The sequence below is a fragment of the Rousettus aegyptiacus genome, unplaced genomic scaffold (genome assembly GCF_014176215.1).
Source record: "Rousettus aegyptiacus isolate mRouAeg1 unplaced genomic scaffold, mRouAeg1.p scaffold_m13_p_10, whole genome shotgun sequence".
Lineage (NCBI taxonomy): Eukaryota > Metazoa > Chordata > Mammalia > Chiroptera > Pteropodidae > Rousettus > Rousettus aegyptiacus.
In genome coordinates, this window is record NW_023416285.1 from 3,846,385 (window position 1) to 3,862,542 (window position 16,158).

At 50.3% G+C, this 16,158-nt stretch overlaps 1 protein-coding gene and 1 pseudogene across 2 annotated transcripts; one reads left to right on the forward strand and one right to left on the reverse strand.

Moving 5' to 3' along the window:
* Positions 1–18: 18 nt before the first annotated feature.
* Positions 19–15,154, forward strand: LYAR (Ly1 antibody reactive). 2 transcript variants are annotated; one of them, XM_016137149.2, is made up of 10 exons: positions 19–179; positions 3,789–3,906; positions 5,396–5,570; positions 7,000–7,114; positions 9,422–9,529; positions 9,639–9,722; positions 12,610–13,015; positions 13,286–13,372; positions 14,434–14,519; positions 14,900–15,154. In XM_016137149.2, the coding sequence occupies exons 3-10, from the start codon at positions 5,449–5,451 to the stop codon at positions 15,032–15,034; spliced, it is 1,143 nt and encodes a 380-aa protein (XP_015992635.2). In that variant the 5' UTR covers positions 19–179; positions 3,789–3,906; positions 5,396–5,448; the 3' UTR covers positions 15,035–15,154. The 2 variants fall into 2 exon arrangements, with proteins under 2 accessions (XP_015992635.2, XP_036083404.1); XM_036227511.1 differs by lacking the exons at positions 19–179; positions 3,789–3,906 and adding an exon at positions 3,937–3,959.
* LOC118609115 lies at positions 1,810–1,929 on the reverse strand (annotated as a pseudogene).
* Positions 15,155–16,158: the final 1,004 nt, after the last annotated feature.

Genomic DNA, 16,158 nt, shown 5'->3' on the forward strand with positions numbered 1-16,158 from the left:
TTCCGCTGGCGTCACTTCCGCCGGGGTGTGTGGCCGCGCTGCGCAGGCGCGCGCGGCGGCTCGGAAACGAATTCTGCGCGGGGAAGCTCAGCACCGCGGTGGCGGCGGCGCTGGCGGCGGCGGCGTTTCCACGTGTTCTCCGCGGCCGGTTGGAACCGTTGGCGGGCGCCGGCCGAGAGGTGAGGAGCGGCGGCTCAGAGGTCCGACCTAGGAGGCCGGGCTCGGACAGCGAGGAAGGGAGGGAGCGGCGTGGCCGACGCCTGCATTTCCACCATTAGCCCCTCCGTGGGTTCACACACCGGAGAGGGAAAGCCATTCAGATCTCATTCGTGTTCTGGGGAAATGGAAGGGGTCCTAGACTCAGGATGACCTATTCGTCCCGGTTTTAAAACGCAAAGGGTCTTGTGCCGGGAACCCTCTCTGTCCTGTGCAGAGCGGGACGATTGGTCACCGTCGGACTGGGCTTCAGGCTTGCTGCGTACTGGGGACAAGGCTTTGACCTGAGACTTGGGGAGCTTGGTCCCTAAAGAGGAGGCCTTAGGGCATAGTGGTTGAGAGCATGGACTTAAGGCTAGAGTAACTGCGTGGGACTCCAGGTTTGCCACTTACTGGATGTGTGTGACCTGCTGCAAGTTTAACCTCTGACAATAGGGAATAATATAGAACCTAACTCAGAACTGTCGTGTGAGGGTTACGTGAGCACAAACGTGTTAACCACCTATATAAAACAGGGTTTGGCATATAGTAGGTGCTCAATAAATGTCAGAATTTTCTGCAGCTCCTACCTCTGAAGAGACAGGCAGGGGAATGAGGTGGGGTGTATTTGCAAGGCTGACGTTGCTGCAGAGAGGACCCCCTGGGGACTTGTTCACACAGCACCCCCAACCCCCCAGCGTCTAGTGTAGAGCTGTGCACTTCCACAGATAGTTATTATAGCAGTGAAGAGATGCTGTTTAAAACAATGCTGGTGGTGTGGTGTATGTGTGTGTGGGGGGAGTGAGATTGGCTTAACTTCCCCCAGCTCAGTTTGCTCATTGTTAAGTGGAAGTAGGTGTACCTACGTCCTAGAGTTTTTGCAAAGATCAGGGGAGAGGTCCTGTGTGGATGCACATTAGACCCTCATCACCCCCATATTTGGGTTTAGGCAGGATGGTGGACAGTATGTACTTGTCTGGACTTCCCTTACACCATACCCATGGTTTCTTGGAATTCTACCCCTAGAAGGACTAGTTGGCCTGACCCTGTGTTTCACAGAGGGGAGTACTTAAAGTTCAGAAGGGCCAGTGACTAGCTGCTCCTTGCGGACTGTGCTGAGGTTGCCAGCCAGCCTGGCCTGTCAGGTGGGCTGTTTTGGTGGTTGTGGCGCAGATAGGATTTAGATCTGTGGGTATATGTGTGAGAATGTTTTAAGATTAGTGAATGAAGATTTCATAAAATAAAACAAACAACATAAAGATGTAGTGGGAGGAAGGTAAAAAAAAGTCACTCCAGATCTCAGTCTCAGAATTAAACCCAAGGTCACATTATCAGGGAACAGGGTGGCAGAGTAGCACCCCTGGGGTGGGGAGCCAGAGGAGGCTGGAGTGAATTTATGAAGATAGGTGGGTGGATTGAAGGTCATATACAAGAAACGGGTTTAGGAGGTACTCTCAGGAAATTAGGGTGTAATTACATTGATGTGCAAATTAATAGGTGGAGGAAATTCTAGCATTGAGATGACTCTTTTCACATCCGGTACCTTCACTCTCTGCACAATACTCTGAGGTAGAGATTAGACCCATTTTATTTTTATTATTTTATTTTTTTTAAAGCCTACAGCACCTGGTATTCCTAGGTAGTACTCCTGTCCAAGTACTAACCGGTCCCGACCCTGCTTAGCTTCTGAGATCAGATGAGATCGGGTGTGTTTAGGGTGGCATGGCCTTAGACTAGGCCCATTTTATAGATCAAAAGATTCCAGTTAGGATACCTTGAGGTCATTTAGTTTTTAATTGGCAGATACAGGCTCCAACTCAGATCCTCTGTTCCTGGGTCTAGTCCCAGCTGCCATCTTCATGAGACTGAGGTGCCCCAAGTTCCTTACCAGTTCCCAGCCCTTTACGATGCCATCTGCTACCCCTCAACTCGGCATTACTTTCCAGTACTCAGCATCTTCCACTTTGACATGGGCAGTCTTGCTTAGTGTGGGCTGGCCTTAAGATTAAAACTTAGGATCCTCATATTTTAAATGCAAGTCATTCGTAGAGCCTCTGAAGTTGTTTTTTAGTTTTTTTTTTTTTTTTTTTTTTTTTTTTGAATAAGGGTCTCAAGGTCTCAGATGCAGAGTAATGGCCAAGGGCATGACAAGTCAAGATGGAGAGGCAGGGCAGGAGCTTGGGCTTGTCGCCTGGCCTGTCAGGCTGCCTCTGCTGTGCGGTGTGCTTCCAGGCGGATCACAACCTTGCTGAGCCTCTGTTCCCTCTCACAGAGGGCGGTGGTATGATCGTACCTGTTCTGGAGGTTTGGTGCAGTCGTGATGGTAAATGTGAAACCGCTTCGTGAAGGGGTAATGGTCATGCTCTGTAATTCATCTTTTTCTCGGATTCTGGAATGTGATGAGAGCTCAGTAAATGCACCAGCAGACAGAAAGACAGCCAGGAGCTCACACAGAAGACCAGTCCACTTCGAGGGAGGACAGTGGCTGTGTATGGATCCCAGTGCACACTTGGCATTCCGTAAATGTGTGCTGAACTGAATTTCAGTTAACTACCGGGGCGAGAACCCGTGCATGCTCTCAAGCAGTGCACGAACTGAGCATTGCTTTCTGCTGGCCTTTCTCTTTCACATGCCCATGTCTCTGCAAGGAAGAGCACACAGAATCTCTGAGGCCGGATTGGGACCCGGCCTTGGGCGCAGAGAGCGGCGAGCCACGGGAGGAAAAGGGGACTCTTATTTAGGTTCAGCCCCGTGAGCAGTGCCGTCTCTTTACGCTTGGGGCTAAACGTCGACGTGTGTGGTGTCTGAGCCCAGCACACGGTGTCCTGAAAGTTCCTGCAGCATGTTCTCAGCCTTCCTAATTTCCAAAGGAGGAAGGTTATGCGTTCGGCATAAACATCATTTGAAAGTTTAAGTTTTAAATTTCTTCCACGTTTATTTAGTCTCGTGAAATGTGAATATGTTCAACTTTATTTTTAGACAATGTCTGCTGTCTTCATTAATAGGGCCTGAATTTTCACATGGTGTCTGTAAGTTCGTCACATTTACACCTCTGAAATTGTTAAGCCTCCACTGAGACTTGGGACACCTGTCTACTGTGCAGTAAGGAGGATTTTCAGGTGCTTCCTGCATAAATGACAGGTGTTTCCCCAGGGGGCTGGGTCTGGTGTGGGCCAGATCAAGGTGACCCTGAATAGGAGAGAAGTAAGCTCCTTACAGGCCTTATCAATCTCATTAGCAAGCAGGCAGCCACACTCCCTATTTCGTATCAAGAGTAAAAATGCAGCGAAGGCTCTGAAAATCCTGAGCAAGGTGCTAAGAGATGGAGACTTGACTTGTGCAAGCTACCCACTCTGCCTGGAAAAACAACAGAAAACTGACATTTCTCAATGAACATTTGCCATAAAAGACTGAATGAAAATGGGCAGAGAGGTAGTTTTCCGATAGTCGTTTGATCAGATCCTAAAGCTCTGCTGAGCCGCTGTTTACCTGTGTGAGGCTAACCCCTCGAGGGATGACGTGTTTTGCCTACTTACTCCCAGCATCGTTTTTGTCAACATCACATACGTTTTGTTTCTACCTGTCTTTTCCAGGCCTTTACTTCCTGACCTTCCGTGACGGACCACGTCTCCCAGTTGGATCCCAGAGCTTGCTGAACCCTCCACCCCCTCTCCCCTCAATCAGGAAACTGGATAGACCTCAACGAGGAAGGTCAGAAAGCCCCAGGTTAACTCCCAGGGGAGTTCTCACTGTTGACTCTGAGGGTGAGAGGACTTAGACATTTTCCGGCAGGTCATTTGGCGTATCGTAGCCGCGTCTGCCTTGTGTACGTGATGGCCATGGCCATCCATGTCTTGGTGACTAGTTAATGGTTTGCTCTTCCTACACCAAAGCGCCACTCCAGACTGTTTATTTGATAATGTGGCATCGGCTCTTGTTCCGGTCTTTGTTCTCCCCTGAGAGGCAGGGGAGCCACTGTCTCGCTGCCTGTCATCATTCGAGCGTCCCTCTGCCACGTGCAGAATGCTGAGCGTGGAGCTGGCATCACGTGGACTGTCCGTGTGATGCCAGCTCCCCAGAACTTGCAGCTGTTCCTCACATCTTCACATAACATAAGATGCTCGTGGTTGCTGCACATCCCAGCGTGAAGAGCCCTGTTGTTTGCCTCTGAATTTGGTGCGAGGCTGTGGTTTACCCCGGGGCCAGGGTCCTGCGTTTGCGTGCAGCATATCAGGCAAGCTGACGTCCTTATTTATAAAGAAAAACAACAGTACTCTTTAAAATTAAGTAAGCATGGAAAGTTGCATGACTTCTGTCACACTTTTAGATGAGTTCGTGTTTTCTTGAGCACAGTAGCCGCTCCGTGGATGTTTATGGGTGGTGATGGGTCTGTGCGTAACGTCAGCTCAGTGCCGGGGACCCCGGGGTCTGTGAACGCCCACCAGTAACGCAGCGCCCAGCAGCTGGGACGGCTGCAGGTGGTTCCATTTTTTGATTTGCCAAGAAGCCCTAGGAAGGAGACCCCCCACCCACTCGCTGTCCACCAAGACCGAAGGCGCATCCTCAGATTCTAACACCTGAGGATACGGAGTCATGCCCATGGGAATATTGTTTGTGCTCGCGGAAGTCGTTTGTAGGCCTTTTCTCCACTTTCTAAACCTTGCCCAGTCCCGCCTTGCTACGCTCTCTCTCACTGTACTCGGGGACCTGAAGTGATTTATGATGTACGCCTAAGGGTGAGGGAGAGAGAGGGAGGGAGAGAGGGAATTAGGAAAGGTAAGGTATTTCACTTAATGCCCCCCAAACTCTTCATCTCTAGAGCTAGCTGCCAGGTTTACATCCTGGTTCAGCTGCTGTGTGACCCTGGGCAAGGTCCTTGATCGCTCTGCGGAGCTTGCGAGCGACAGTCTCTCCCTCTTGGGCTGCTCTGAGGAGTCAGCGTGTGAAGCTCTCAGGGGGGCGGCACGTGCTGAGCTTGCACTCGACAAACGTCAGCCATTAGTGTCGTCAGTTGTAATTAACGATGTGGCCCGCGTGCTGGTAGACTTGTATGTAGATTGCTAATCAACTCTGATTTTGTTGTTCGTAGTTATCTTCATGTGAATTATGGTTGTGAAGTTAGCTGTATGATCGTTAATTTGGAATTACAGTTTCAGATTATAATGATCATCTTTTTTTCCTTTGGTTGTTTTTCCTTTAGGATAAGACTTAAAACCTATCTTGGATAGAGGATATTTAATCATTTAGCTAAAAATGGTATTTTTTACATGCAATGCATGTGGCGAATCAGTGAAAAAAATACAAGTGGAAAAGCACGTGGCTCTCTGCAGAAGCTGTGAATGCCTCTCCTGCATTGACTGCGGTACAGATTTCTGGTAAGTTCTACGTAATTCACGTCGGTCCGTCGTGAAGGGCCAGCCGGTTTTGTTCCACAAAGCTTTAAAAAATAGAGGCAAATTTCCAGAAAACAGTTACGAAGAATATAAAAAGGAGTTTACAAGACCATTTGCTTTGTGTGGATGAGTTGAAAAGAGACTGAAGGACGGGGAACTGTGGCAGCTAGAGCATCTGCCCAGCCCGGGGCACTTGCTGTCATCTCGCAGCCGGTACCAGAGTGGCCACAATGCACGGTGTCAGGGCTGTGGTGTGCTCATCCCACTGAGGGCGGGGCTTATAAACCAGAAAACGACTCTGCTGACACCTAGTGAGGGGCTGCCCCATAGAGGAGCCCAGGTCCTCCCCGGAGAGTCAGGCGATGGTGGGGGCGAGGCTCAGCCCGGCACCCCAGTGTGGCAGGCGCTTCCGGGAGGGGCGGGCGGTCCCGGCTGCCCGCCGCGTCTTCAGGCGGCTCGTGGGTAGATGGCCGACTCCCCTCAGCTTCAGGGGTCCCCGCACGAAGGCGGCTTCGGTGCATCTGCCCAGCGTCCTCTGCGGCATTTGGATATTTGCTAATAGTCCATTTTAATTTCATTCTAGAGCAGTAATATTAAAAAAAAATTTTTTTGGAAACTGCTGAAGTTTTGTTCATACCCAATCCCAGGAGGAACTTAGCATATAAAACAGGTGAAAATTGGGTGGTTTCTCATTAGAGGGCTTTGTCCCTTGCCTTGTCCCACACATTTTCCCCAGGACCCTGTACAGCTTGGAAAAGGTCGTGTGAGGCAGAATCAAGTTTCCTTTCTTTCCAAGACTCTGAGATCTAGAACTTTTTAGTGGCCCGATACCACATTTTTTAAAAAATTATTTTTATGGAGGTATAATTGACATGAAACATATTAGTTTCAGGTATATAGCATAACCAATATTTGGGTATGTGGCAAAATGATCACCACAGTAACAGTAGTTAACATCCATCCCCATAGATAGTTACAAAAAAATTTTTTTCTTGTGATAAAGACTTTTACTATTTACTATTTACTGTCTTAACCAGTTTCAAATACATAATATAGTAATAATTACAGTCACCGTGCTGCACATTTCATCCCCATGAAGTTTTAATTATATATTGTAGACAAATTTTTTTTTATTCTGTATATATTCACTCGTGACCAAAAAAAATGCTGCCTGTCAGTTGCGTTTAAGGCATCTGTGCAACTGGCTGGAAAGTTTGGTGGTGGGTTTTATATTGAACAGTTTGGAGGAGGAAAAACGTTACAACCAGAAAGTGATGAGCACAGTAGGTAACACAGGTGGGGTGCCCGTGCAGGGCGGGCGGCCTGCGGAAGGTGGGCGCGCCATGCTAATCATCATCAGAGCCTCCGGTGTGAGAATCAACCTAACGGGGAACCTTTTATCTCTTCAAAGGGGTGATGACTATAAAAACCATGTGAAATGTGTAAGCGAAGATCAGAAGTACGGTGGCAAAGGCTACGAAGGCAAAACCCACAAAGGCGATGTGAAACAGCAGGCGTGGCTTCAGGTGAGGCCTTTCTCATTCATTGCGCAGCGTTCTCTGACATCTTCCATCTTCTTCGGAAGCTGAAGAAACTAAAAAAAAATGCAGACAAGACCCAGAAACATCACGTTTTAGGATAGATTGAGACCGAGCAACTAAACCTTGAGAAAGAGTTCTTTCTCTGTTAATGTAATTAGTGCATTTTGTCTGTAGTCTATACGTTTTGCGGATTTCTTGCACAGATATTTTCGAATTCTCACTTGCTTTCTCTTGGCTGTGAAGCTTTCTAATCTGTATCTGCTTCTAGTAATAGTACAGCCTTTGTAACTCAAACCGTGTTAATCTGTCGTGTCTGGTCATCAGGATTGGGCAAAATAAAGACATTTTAATAAATGTGAAGGATTTCCTACTGAACCAAACTGAAAACTTGCACAATAAAAATGGCAAAGCAGCGAACTCCCTAGTTCCCCGGCAGGTGTGACCTCCAGAGCGTCGGTCACCGTTCACAGAACAGACGGCAGGGGGAAGGGCTCAGAAAGGAGGGCAGGGAAATGAAGAGACGGGTACCATCCCTGTGGAAAGTCGCTGTTTCCTAGAAACCAAATAAGTAACAGTGACCCCCTCCAGGGTAGAGCGTGAGTGTGAATTTTCCGATGTCGACTAGCCCACTGAGTGACAGACTCTTGGGAGGGAGCAGCTTCTGTTCAGAGGACTGAGTAGAGGTCGCCCGGTGCAGATGAAGCTAGTGAAACCCCTTAACTAAGATATTCAGGCTGGCAACCATCAGGCCACACTCGGGCACTGTATCTGTAATCCTCCCAAGACGCAGGACATTCCTAGGCCCCCAGCTGGAGGAACTCATGTGCACAAGCTCCCTCTCCATTGTCCTCAACATCATGAATGAAATCTCTAAAGCAGGGGTCAGCAAACTGGGACCCACGGGTCCACCACGTCTTCATAAATGAAATTTCATTGGCATTCAGCCTTGCCCGTTTGTTTACATGTTGTCTGTGGCTGCATTAGCACCATAAGCGTGGCGCTGGGTAGTTAGGACAGAAACCGGATGGTATGGTCTGCAAAGCCTAAAGTCTTTACTGTAGGGTCCACTACAGAAACGGGTGACCATCTTTTTTTGTGTATTTTCCCCTAAATTTAATAATTACCGTTTCTCTCTTCCTTCAACATGATTGCCATAGCATTTTCTGTAGGCACTAATTTTCATCTCTGTCCTGTTCTTGCTATTTCAGATTTATTTATTAGCTCTTGACACATTTGTCTCAATTTATTTTCTAGTCCCTGTATTCTTTTTGTCTGATTTTGGATCACTTTTGGTTTGTTTATATTCTTTCTAGTTTTCAAAAATTGTGGTAAATTATACGTGGCATAAAGTTTACCATTTTAACCATTTTTAAGTCTCCAATTAAGAACATTCACCATTTGTTGAAAAAAACTGTCCTTTCCCAATTGAATGATACTGACATCCTTGTCAGAAAGCCTTTTGATCATCCTCGCGAAGGTTTATTTCTGGGCACCTTATTCCCTTGGTCCACACGTCTGTCTTTACGCCAGTTCCAGACTGTTTTCATTACTCTAGCTTTGTAGTAGACTTTGAAAGCAAAGTGTGAGACCTCCACTTTGTTCTTCTGCTTCCAGGTTGTTTTGGCTACTTGGGGTCCCTGGAGAGTCCATAGGAGTGAATACTCCTATGTTAGAGCCTTCTGTTTTGCAGAAGAAACGCCAGATGGATGCTAACAGGGATTTTGCATTTGAATCTGTAGGTCACTTGGGTAGTTTTTGACATCTTAAGTCTTCCAGTCCTTGAACATTTCCATTTACCTATGTCTTTTTTAATTTCTTTCAGCAATTATTTTGTACTTGTAAGTAGATAAGTCTTTCATAAATTACGTGGTTAGGTTTATGCCTAAATAATTTATTCTTTTTGATGCTCCTGCAATTGTTTTCTCAATTTCCTTTTCGGGTTGTTAGTTGGTAGAAATACAACTCGCTTTTTCAGTGTTGCTTTTGTATTCTTCAACTCTGCTGAATTTATTGGTTCCGAAGGTTCTTTTTGTGGAATCCTCAGGGTATTCTGCATATACGACCAGGCTGGCTGTGAACAGAGACAGTTTCACTTCTTGTTTTTAACACTTTGGATGCCTTTTATTTATTTTTCTCCCCTGATTGCTGCGGCTAGGCCTTCCGGTACCGTGTTAAATTTGTAAGCATAGATATTAATACAAAATCTCTACTCGAAAGGTGAACCCTGTAGCCGTGGCTGCATGAAACTCATGTGTCAGGGGTTCACTGCTTTTGTTTTATCTTTTTTTGTAGAAAGTTAATGAATTAATAAAAAGACCCAACGTCAGCCCCAAAGTGAAGGAACTTTTAGAGCAAATTAGTGGTTTCGACAACATTCCCAGGAAAAGGGCGAAATTTCAGGTATGTATTTGATAATGACGTCTCTGCCCGAGGGGATATGAGCCGACCAGTGACACCGTGTGTACCTGTCACATGGAAAAGTGTGTTTTTTCTTTTTTGTTCCTTGTAGAATTGGATGAAGAACAGTTTAAAAATTCATAATGAATCTATTCTGGAGCAGGTGTGGAATATCTTTTCTGAAGCTTCCAGCAGCGTAAGTCAGATTTAATTTTAGATTTGTGGTGTGGCAAAAACGATTAACGGCAATGCAGTGGGAGTGTCATATTTTCAGAGTTCAGAACAGCCTTTTCCACAGAGCCTCTTGGACCTTCATTTATGGGAAGGGATAAACTGAACGTGCCGTGGGGAAGAGTTCCTTCTTGTGCCGAGACACTGTTGGTCACGGTACCAGCGGACGTGGCCCGTTGGCTCAGGAGTCGGGCCACCGGAGGTGCTGGCAAGGAGCTTTGGGGGTCCAGCAGACCTGGGCCGAAGCTCTGCTCCCTGCCACGTGTTTGACCTGTGTCATTGTACGTGGTCATCTGTTCAGAGCTTAGTGAGTGCCCAATCTGTGCCAGGCTGTGAGCAGAAATATAAATACCTCGGGTGGCGATAGCGCCATGACGGAAGGTCAGCAGGGTGGGGACACAGAGTGACTCGGTGCGCTTTCGGGTAAGAGAAGGGGTTAAAACAGATGAGGCTGCAAAAGCTCCCACCTCACGCCCAGCATCTGCCGGCACTGGGTAGGCACTCTGACTCCTCCGGTGGAGTTGGCCACCTGCCTGTCAGTCAGAATGGTCCCACGCGCGAGACCCCAGGTGTGGCAGACACGTGCGGAGGGCCTCGGTCTGATACCTTGGTTAGGTGGTTCATTTAACCCCTCCCTGCTAATTCCGTGGCGCGCCCTCCCTGTGTGGAGCTCACTCCCGTTTGCAGACTTGCATCGGTAGCAGTTTTTAAAACCAGTAGATGTGACTGGTCTTTTATTCTGGCCACACGGTTGGGAATCGATTGGCTTCATACAGAAAGAAGAGTGCAGGCAGCAAACTGAGATAAAAATGAAACTTCATCTGCGTAGTATACCCAGCATTTGTCTCATGATACACAGCTTCGGCCTCTGAAACCACATAACCAATCATCTCATTGGTCTTTGTGTGGCACCTGTTTCTTAAAGGTTATTTCTCTTAACTAAGAATCAAAGGCTCGAATTGACTTAATTCAACTGAGGCGATTTTTAAAAATTCATCCTTTTTAAAGCTATGAACGTAAGAATTAAAATAATCAGTCGACAGCTCGTGGTAAGCGCTGAGCCCTATAAACTGCGGCTTGTTATGGCTTCGCCTCTGCCCCGGGACCTTCAGAGCACGTCCCAGCGTTCGTGGGGCGAAGCGAAGCAAAGCGAGGCGTCCTGTGGCCCGTCCGTGCCCCCCTCCAGTTCTTCCCCTCCCTTCGCTATGCGCCAGGCGCGGGGTGGGCGGCTTGCTCTCCTCTGCTGTGCGCAGCACGGGTCACACCTGGCCGCTGCGGGTGCCGCCGTGGTGAGGCCCGAGCCCCGCCCACACGGAGCTGCGTTGGAGTGGGGGAGGCACAGTGCGGGTTCATGCTGCAAAGTCATGGTGACAAGCGCCAGGAAGGGGGGCGGAGAGCGGAGGAGGGCGCCCTTAGGTCAGAGGGCCAGCGCGGGCGCCGCCGAGGGGGCCTGGAGGGAAGTGGAAAGACGACAGGAGCGGCTGCCCGGCGGGGTGAGGTGCCCTCCGGCCAGCCCCCCGGTCCCCCCTGTCGGCGTGGGTGTGCAGGCCTGGCACCGGCCACACTCGGTGTGAACGGTGGCGCTCGGTGACTGCAGGACCCGACGGTGCCGCACAGACATCATAGGACAGGCGTGAGGCTTCTTCGGAGTCTCCTCGCCCCCTTCTTCCTGCAGAGTCCGTTTCTGGACTCGTTCTCTGCCTCTCCCTCGCCCCGCCACGTGCCTGGACTACGTGGTGTCTCTGAAAACGCCAGCAGTTTGGTCTACCACCCATTCGGCATCAAGGTCAGACCTGGGCGACCAGACCCCCTTCGTTGAGTCCAGTCTCCCGAAGCGAGAGGACCGCAGGTGACTCGTGAGTTCAGCTGCTGCTTAGAGACGGAACCGGCCAGGCGCGCGGGCGCGACGCCCCGTGCTTTCCTGAGCTGCCGCCGCCGGCCGCCTCCCGTCCCCTCAGACGCCGCAGGCTCACGGGCCACCGAACAGACCACTCCGCGGCCTCTGCCGAGCAGGGCCCGGCTCAGAGCCCGGGAGCACAGCAGGCGCGGGGGCTGGCCCTGCCGGAGCCGTCTCTACCGACAGGGTTCGTGTGCTGGTTTCAGTCGGTGGTGCGGTGCGTGGGGGGTTTATCTCGTCCCAGTGCGCGCGGTCGTTTAGCCGTCTGTGATCCCGTACCCCCGTGCTCGACATGCTGTCCAGGGGCCCCCGACTGCTCCCCTGAGGGTGACCGCTGAGTCGCAGTGACGATTAGATTGCGCCTCCGTCCGCTCCAGGGTAGTTGACGGAACCCTCCGGACGCTGGCCGCGTTGCCCAGCATCCCCGGCGCTAGGCGCACGGCGTTTCTCGCCTCGTTTTACTCGTGCGCCGGCTGCATGAGGCAGGTTTCACTGCCTGTCATTTTGCAGATGAGGGAAAAGGGGTGAACAGATAAACATGACTTGCCCTGAGTCACTTGGCTCGTAATTGACCCGAATTGGAGCTGGAACCCAGGTCTTCAGATGCATAACTCCAGTGGTGTCTGCCACACCTAAGTGCTCACCTTTCTTTGAAAAGAAAAGTGACTAGTGACCCAAAATTCAGTTTCTGGCTGAAGTGATTTAAGGATTCTTCACTTTTCCACGGGAACGAAAATGTCTGCTGAATGCGGAGAAGGATGTGGGCTGGGAGAGTCCTTCGCACTTCATGTATTTACTCCTACATTTTAACGATTGTGCGTGTGGGAGGGTCACGGTTCTAAAATGGTGAGACATTGTCCTGGGAACAGTGTGCTCGGCAGATACACGCCGTGGTGTGCACAAGCGAGTCTGGAGTAGGGGACTCACGTGTTTCTCGATTTTGTTTAATAATTAGGGACTGGCCAGTAAAGGGCAAGATGAACAGCCACGCAACCAGCTGTCACCCCCACCCGCAGAAACCTCCGCCAAGGTGCCACCCCCCAAAGCAAATGACACCACGGACGGACAAGCAGAGGCGAAGAAGAGCAAGAGAGAGAGGAAGGAGGAGCGGCAGAAGAATAGGAAAAAAGAGAAGAAAGAACTAAGATTAGAAAACCACCAAGAGAACTCAAAGAGTCACAAACCTAAAAAGCGCAAGACAGGGCAGGAGGCGGAGCAGGCGGCCGGGGGCGAGGACGCCCAGGCCCGCGCCGCAGGGAAGAGGAGCCGGGGCAAGGATGGAGATGGGGCCCGCGGGACAGGCTCGGCCGGGGAAGCCGCGCCCCCCGGCCCAGGCAAGAGAAAGCGGAAGCTCTCGGAAGGTGCGTGGCTCGCTCATGCTCTGGGCTTTGTTAAAATTACTGCTGCGAATTCGGGATATGTGGAATCCGTCAGCCTTTGCTTTTCGCACCAAGTTAAGGCAGAAGGTGTCCCCGTTTCCTCGCCTGACCTGGAGGAGAAGCCCCGCGGTGCTGGGTTGGGGAATGAGCGAGATGATGGCTTTAAGGGGCCTGGGCACGGAAGACTCAGTGAGCCGTAGCTACGGTCGTAAATGCAAAATCTCCTTTTTTTTTTCTTTTAATCTTATTTAGTTGGTACAGATTCTAAGAAGAAAAAGGTAAAGTTCCCAGAACATTCTGAGAGTGAAGAACCAGAAAACCATGAAGCCCCTGTAAAAGGTATCTCTGCCCTTGGGGGAAGGCGAGGTGACCCAGGGCCTCTGGCAGGTCAGAGCCCCGGGGGGGGGGGGGGGGGGGCGTGGAAGAATCTGAAAACAGATGAGTTTCTCCAGAGTAAGGCCTGAGAGCTGTGTGAGTCACTCTTAGAGGCCTGTCTAGATTTAAGGATAAAAGGGAAAAGTCTGCATTGGAAACACATGTTATCTTTGGAATTTCGAATAAGCCTGGTGCTCTTTCCAAGACCCTGCTCCCTTCCCTCCCTCCATCCAGACTTGGCCGTTCTGCTCTTATCGCGGGGTCTGTCCCTGGTGTCTCCTTGCTCGGCACTCCGTGGCCACCCCACTCCCTCGGCTGGAATGGGTGTTTGACAGAGTCCAGTCCCTGGCCCTCGAGGACGTCTTCAAGGCTGCCTCCCGCAGAAGGCTGTCCCTATGCCCAGGCCTGAGCACCCCTGGGGCCTGCCGGTCAAGATTAGGGCCAAGGACCCAGATGGGAATCAGCGCTTTATTCATGGAGGCTATTGCTGCCCACGTTGGGTTCGATCACTTGGCTTGGAACCCGCCCACCGACTCTACATATGAGGCTTTATTAATTAAATTTTCTGAGATAATTATAGATTCACATGAAGTCGTAGAATGAGTCTTCGAGCCCACCGTATAGTTGTTGTTTGTGGCTGCCCTGTTGGTCAAGGGTAAGCTCCTTTTGCTCAGCCTTGTCTTGCCCACTGGCCTAGATAGCCCATGATCATGGCGGGTACCTAGGACATTGTGCCGAGTTCACTAGACGCAGCTCTAGGACTCTGTAGTGCTGGTGGTGTCTGTACTGCTTAGTCAATGGCTCGCTCCGAGAACGAGGCCTGTGGAGGGCGGGCGGGGCTTCTAGGCAGTGTGTGTGGCGTGCAGGGCACGACGGCTGGATGGGTCAGTGCGTGCCGTGCGGCCCGTGGCGTCCTGTGCATTCAGGCGTAGCTCATTCGCAGGTAGCAAGTAGATACTGCAGAAATCCTTCCTTCAGGCTTCTGGTCATACGACAAGATGTTTTGCATATTCTTTATACTGCAGGCAAATTCAACTGGAAGGGAACCATTAAAGCAATTCTGAAACAGGCCCCGGACAACGAAATAGCAATCAAAAAGCTAAGGAAAAAGGTAACTATTTTTAGCATTTTATTTTATTATAAGTTTCAAGTGTACAGTACATTGGTTAGACGTTTACAGTTTGTGAAATGACCCCCCCAATTACTCCGTCACCCACCCGGCTCTACACGCGGCCACTGTGGTACTGCTGACCGCGTTCCCCGCGCGTGCCCCCATCCCCGTGACCCCCTCCCAACCCCGCTCCACCCCTTTCTCCCCGCCCCACGACACACGCGCACAGCAGCCCGCTCACAGGCAGAGCACGCCTGTCCCACCGGCCCCGGGGATTCTTTACTGTTCTCCCGTCGCCCTGCTTTTGGAGTAAGGAAAGAACATTTCAGGTAAGTCTTCAGGACTGACCCACCCATTTGACAGTTGTTTTCTTTGTGAAGGTTTTAGCCCAGTATTATGCTGTGACAGATGAACACCACAAATCCGAAGAGGAGCTCCTGGTCATCTTTAACAAGAAACTCAGCAAGAACCCCACCTTTAAGTTACTAAAGGGCAAAGCCAAGCTTGTGAAATGAACATTTTTATATTTATAAACTGAATCCATTTTGTCGCATTCTTCCTTTCACTGCTGTTTGTAAAACGTGATGAATTATAACAACTCAAATTTTGTTTTCCAAAAAGCTGTATTTTTAAGTTAAGAAAAAATATATATTTTGGTAGAACTTTTATGAGAAAATAAAATATATTGTCAAAAATTCTAAATTTGTGATGGCGAACATAATTATGTGTCCTTAAAGAATACATTTATGTGGAAAATATTTTTAAATGTGACAAGTCAAAAAAGAACTTTTAACTGCATCATTTCTATCCATTTTCAATTTGAGGTTTTCGTGGGTTGGTTTTTTGTGCCGTTCAATGTGCATGTGAGTTGCGGTGGCTTCTCCTGGAACGGTGGTGACAGCAGAGTGTGAGTGTGTGTGTGTGTGTGTGTGACAGTCCTCACCTAGGCAGAAGTTCTGCCCTTCAGAGGCCTAACTGTTGGCCCAAACACACTGGGGCCCAGCCTGCCTTCAGCTAAAGACATCTGTAGTGACTCGATTAGGGGTGTGGCCTGGGACACAAGGCCCAGGGACCCGCTCCCTGGAGACGGAGTCGGCCGTTTAGCTGCTGCCGCTCCCGTCTGCGGCGGGGCTGAGCTGCTGGCGGAGATGTGTTCATCCTCCTTTACTGCGGGCGGGGAGCTGGGGGCCGCCGCGTTTGTGCTGAGTAGGTTTTGCCCCCAAGTCCGGTAAAAGCTGAACCACCCTTTCACCCAGCGTTAGCTAATACTGTCGGTACCTCGGACGGAGGGGAAAGCAAGACCGGGACCTGGGACAGGGTGTGGAAGGGTGGGGCGGAGGGGGCCCTGGCAGGAGCCGGGGCCAAAGGGCAGACTTGCCGTCGGAGCCTCAGTTCCCGGGTGAGCCGAGGAGCCAGCTTCTCCCCCGGCCTGGCCAGCCGAGTGGGGCAGCACCGTGTTTGGTTCTGCTTTGGGGACGTGCTGCTGTGCAGCGATGGCACTCAGCGACACTGTGTCAGCAGGCACGAGGCCCTAGGCTTCAGAGCTGGGCGGGGTCAGGCCCTGGCTTGGTCCCTTGATGGCTAATCTAACGCTCACTCGTTTCATCTGCTCCACGGGATAACAAAGCCCCTCGGCTGT